Below are 3,431 nucleotides of genomic sequence, written 5' to 3' on the forward strand. Positions count from 1 at the left end.
TCAAGGCGCCAACTGGTGGGGGGGGGACTGGGGGCAACGCGCTAACCGGGGGGGGGGGGGGGACTGGGGGCAACGCGCTAACCAGGGGAGGGGGGAAATGAGGGCAACGCGCTAACCGGGGGGGGGGGGGGGGGGAAGCAACGCGCTAACCGGGGGGGGGGGGGGAGGGACTGGGGGCAACGCGCTAACCGGGGGGGGGGGGGGGGGAGGGACTGGGGGCAACGCGCTAACCGGGGGGGGGGGGGGGGGGGGGAGACTGGGGGCAACGCGCTAACCGGGGGGGGGGGGGGGGAGGGACTGGGGCAACGCGCTAACCGGGGGGGGGGGGGAACTGGGGCAACGCGCTAACCGGGGGGGGGGGGGAACTGGGGGCAACGCGCTAACCGGGGGGGGGGGGGGACTGGGGGCAACGCGCTAACCGGGGGGGGGGGGGGGACTGGGGCGACGCGCTAACCGGGGGGGGGGGGGTGACTGGGTCAACGCGCTAACCGGGGGGGGACTGGGGGCAACGCGCTAACCAGGGGGGGGGGGACTGGGGGCAACGCGCTAACCGGGGGGGGGGGGACTGGGGGCAACGCACTAACCAGGGGGGGGGGGACTGGGGGCAACAACAGGTCAAGAGATTCTGACAACAGTGGGTCCATTAACAGCCCCCGGCGGTCAGTAGCGGCCCCCGGCCCCCGGCCCCCTCACCGCAGCTGCCGGTCGTATTTCTCCTCCTTCTTCAGCCTCCCGGAGCCTCCATCCGCCGCCATGCCCGGCACCAGGGTAAATCCGGCCTCCCCGCCAAAGGCCGCGGTACATTCGGCGCCGGTCGGTGCCGCTGACAAAATGGCGGCGGATTCGGCGCGTTCTCGGAGACGGAGTGAACCCCGCGCCCCGCCAGCAGAGGGCGCGCTCAACGCCGGGTAGTTAAAGGGACAGTGACTGTCCCTGGGTAGTTAAAGGGGCAGTGACTGTCCCTGGGTAGTTAAAGGGACAGTGACTGTCTCTGGGTATTTAATGGGACAGTGACTGTCCCTGGGTAGTTAAAAGGACAGTGACTGTCTCTGGGTATTTAATGGGACAGTGACTGTCTCTGGGTATTTAATGGGACAGTGACTGTCCCTGGGTAGTTAAAGGGGCAGTGACTGTCCCTGGGTAGTTAAAAGGACAGTGACTGTCTCTGGGTATTTAATGGGACAGTGACTGTCCCTGGGTAGTTAAAGGGGCAGTGACTGTCCCTGGGTAGTTAAAAGGACAGTGACTGTCTCTGGGTATTTAATGGGACAGTGACTGTCCCTGGGTAGTTAAAGGGACAGTGACTGTCTCTGGGTATTTAATGGGACAGTGACTGTCTCTGGGTAGTTAAAAGGACAGTGACTGTCCCTGGGTATTTAATGGGACAGTGACTGTCTCTGGGTAGTTAAAAGGACAGTGACTGTCCCTGGGTAGTTAAAGGGGCAGTGACTGTCCCTGGGTATTTAATGGGACAGTGACTGTCTCTGGGTAGTTAAAAGGACAGTGACTGTCCCTGGGTAGTTAAAAGGACAGTGACTGTCTCTGGGTAGTTAAAAGGACAGTGACTGTCCCTGGGTAGTTAAAAGGACAGTGACTGTCCCTGGGTATTTAATGGGACAGTGACTGTCTCTGGGTATTTAATGGGACAGTGACTGTCCCTGGGTATTTAATGGGACAGTGACTGTCTCTGGGTATTTAATGGGACAGTGACTGTCCCTGGGTAGTTAAAGGGGCAGTGACTGTCCCTGGGTAGTTAAAAGGACAGTGACTGTCTCTGGGTATTTAATGGGACAGTGACTGTCCCTGGGTAGTTAAAGGGACAGTGACTGTCTCTGGGTATTTAATGGGACAGTGACTGTCTCTGGGTAGTTAAAAGGACAGTGACTGTCCCTGGGTATTTAATGGGACAGTGACTGTCTCTGGGTAGTTAAAAGGACAGTGACTGTCCCTGGGTAGTTAAAGGGACAGTGACTGTCCCTGGGTATTTAATGGGACAGTGACTGTCTCTGGGTAGTTAAAAGGACAGTGACTGTCCCTGGGTAGTTAAAAGGACAGTGACTGTCTCTGGGTAGTTAAAAGGACAGTGACTGTCCCTGGGTAGTTAAAAGGACAGTGACTGTCCCTGGGTATTTAATGGGACAGTGACTGTCTCTGGGTATTTAATGGGACAGTGACTGTCCCTGGGTATTTAATGGGACAGTGACTGTCTCTGGGTATTTAATGGGACAGTGACTGTCTCTGGGTAGTTAAAAGGACAGTGACTGTCCCTGGGTAGTTAAAAGGACAGTGACTGTCCCTGGGTAGTTAAAAGGACAGTGACTGTCTCTGGGTAGTTAAAAGGACAGTGACTGTCCCTGGGTATTTAATGGGACAGTGACTGTCACTGGGTATTTAATGGGACAGTGACTGTCTCTGGGTAGTTAAAAGGACAGTGACTGTCCCTGGGTATTTAATGGGACAGTGACTGTCACTGGGTATTTAATGGGACAGTGACTGTCCCTGGGTAGTTAAAAGGACAGTGACTGTCCCTGGGTATTTAATGGGACAATGACTGTCCCTGGGTAGTTAAAAGGACAGTGACTGTCCCTGGGTATTTAATGGGACAGTGACTGTCCCTGGGTAGTTAAAAGGACAGTGACTGTCCCTGGTTAGTTAATGGGACAGTGACTGTCCCTGGGTAGTTAAAAGGACAGTGACTGTCCCTGAGTAGTTATAGGGACAGTGACTGTCCCTGGGTAGTTAATGGGACAGTGACTGTCCCTGGGTAGTTAATGGGACAGTGACTGTCCCTGGATAGTTAATGGGACAATGACTGTTCCTGGGTAGTTAAAGGGACAGTGACTGTCCCTGGGTAGTTAATGGGACAGTGACTGTCCCTGGGTAGTTAAAGGGACAGTGACTGTCCCTGGGTAGTTATAGGGACAGTGACTGTCCCTGGGTAGTTAAAGGGGCAGTGACTGTCCCTGGGTAGTTAAAAGGACAGTGACTGTCCCTGGGTAGTTATAGGGACAGTGACTGTCCCTGGGTAGTTAATGGGACAGTGACTGTCCCTGGGTAGTTAATGGGACAGTGACTGTCCCTGGATAGTTAATGGGACAATGACTGTTCCTGGGTAGTTAAAGGGACAGTGACTGTCCCTGGGTAGTTAATGGGACAGTGACTGTCCCTGGGTAGTTAAAGGGACAGTGACTGTCCCTGGGTAGTTATAGGGACAGTGACTGTCCCTGGGTAGTTAAAGGGGCAGTGACTGTCCCTGGGTAGTTAAAGGGGCAGTGACTGTCCCTGGGTAGTTAAAGGGGCAGTGACTGTCCCTGGGTAGTTAAAGGAGCAGTGACTGTCCCTGGGTAGTTAAAGGGACAGTGACTGTCCCTGGTTAATTAAAGGGATAGTTACTGTCCCTGGTCGATTAAAGGGACAGTTACTCTTCCTCA

At 55.3% G+C, this 3,431-nt stretch overlaps 1 protein-coding gene across 1 annotated transcript in view; it reads right to left on the bottom strand.

The window, feature by feature from the left end:
* The window catches only part of nae1 (nedd8 activating enzyme E1 subunit 1), a 29,817-nt gene extending 28,949 nt beyond the window's left edge, over positions 1 to 868 (bottom strand). The window contains exon 1 of the mRNA XM_067998180.1: positions 694 to 868. Coding sequence (XP_067854281.1) covers positions 694 to 755 — 62 coding nt within the window. The 5' untranslated portion in view covers positions 756 to 868. The remainder of the gene's footprint in view (positions 1 to 693) is intronic.
* Between the last annotated feature and the right edge of the window lie 2,563 nt (positions 869 to 3,431).

Source organism: Heptranchias perlo, chromosome 16 (assembly GCF_035084215.1).
Source record: "Heptranchias perlo isolate sHepPer1 chromosome 16, sHepPer1.hap1, whole genome shotgun sequence".
NCBI classification, from domain to species: Eukaryota; Metazoa; Chordata; class Chondrichthyes; order Hexanchiformes; family Hexanchidae; genus Heptranchias; species Heptranchias perlo.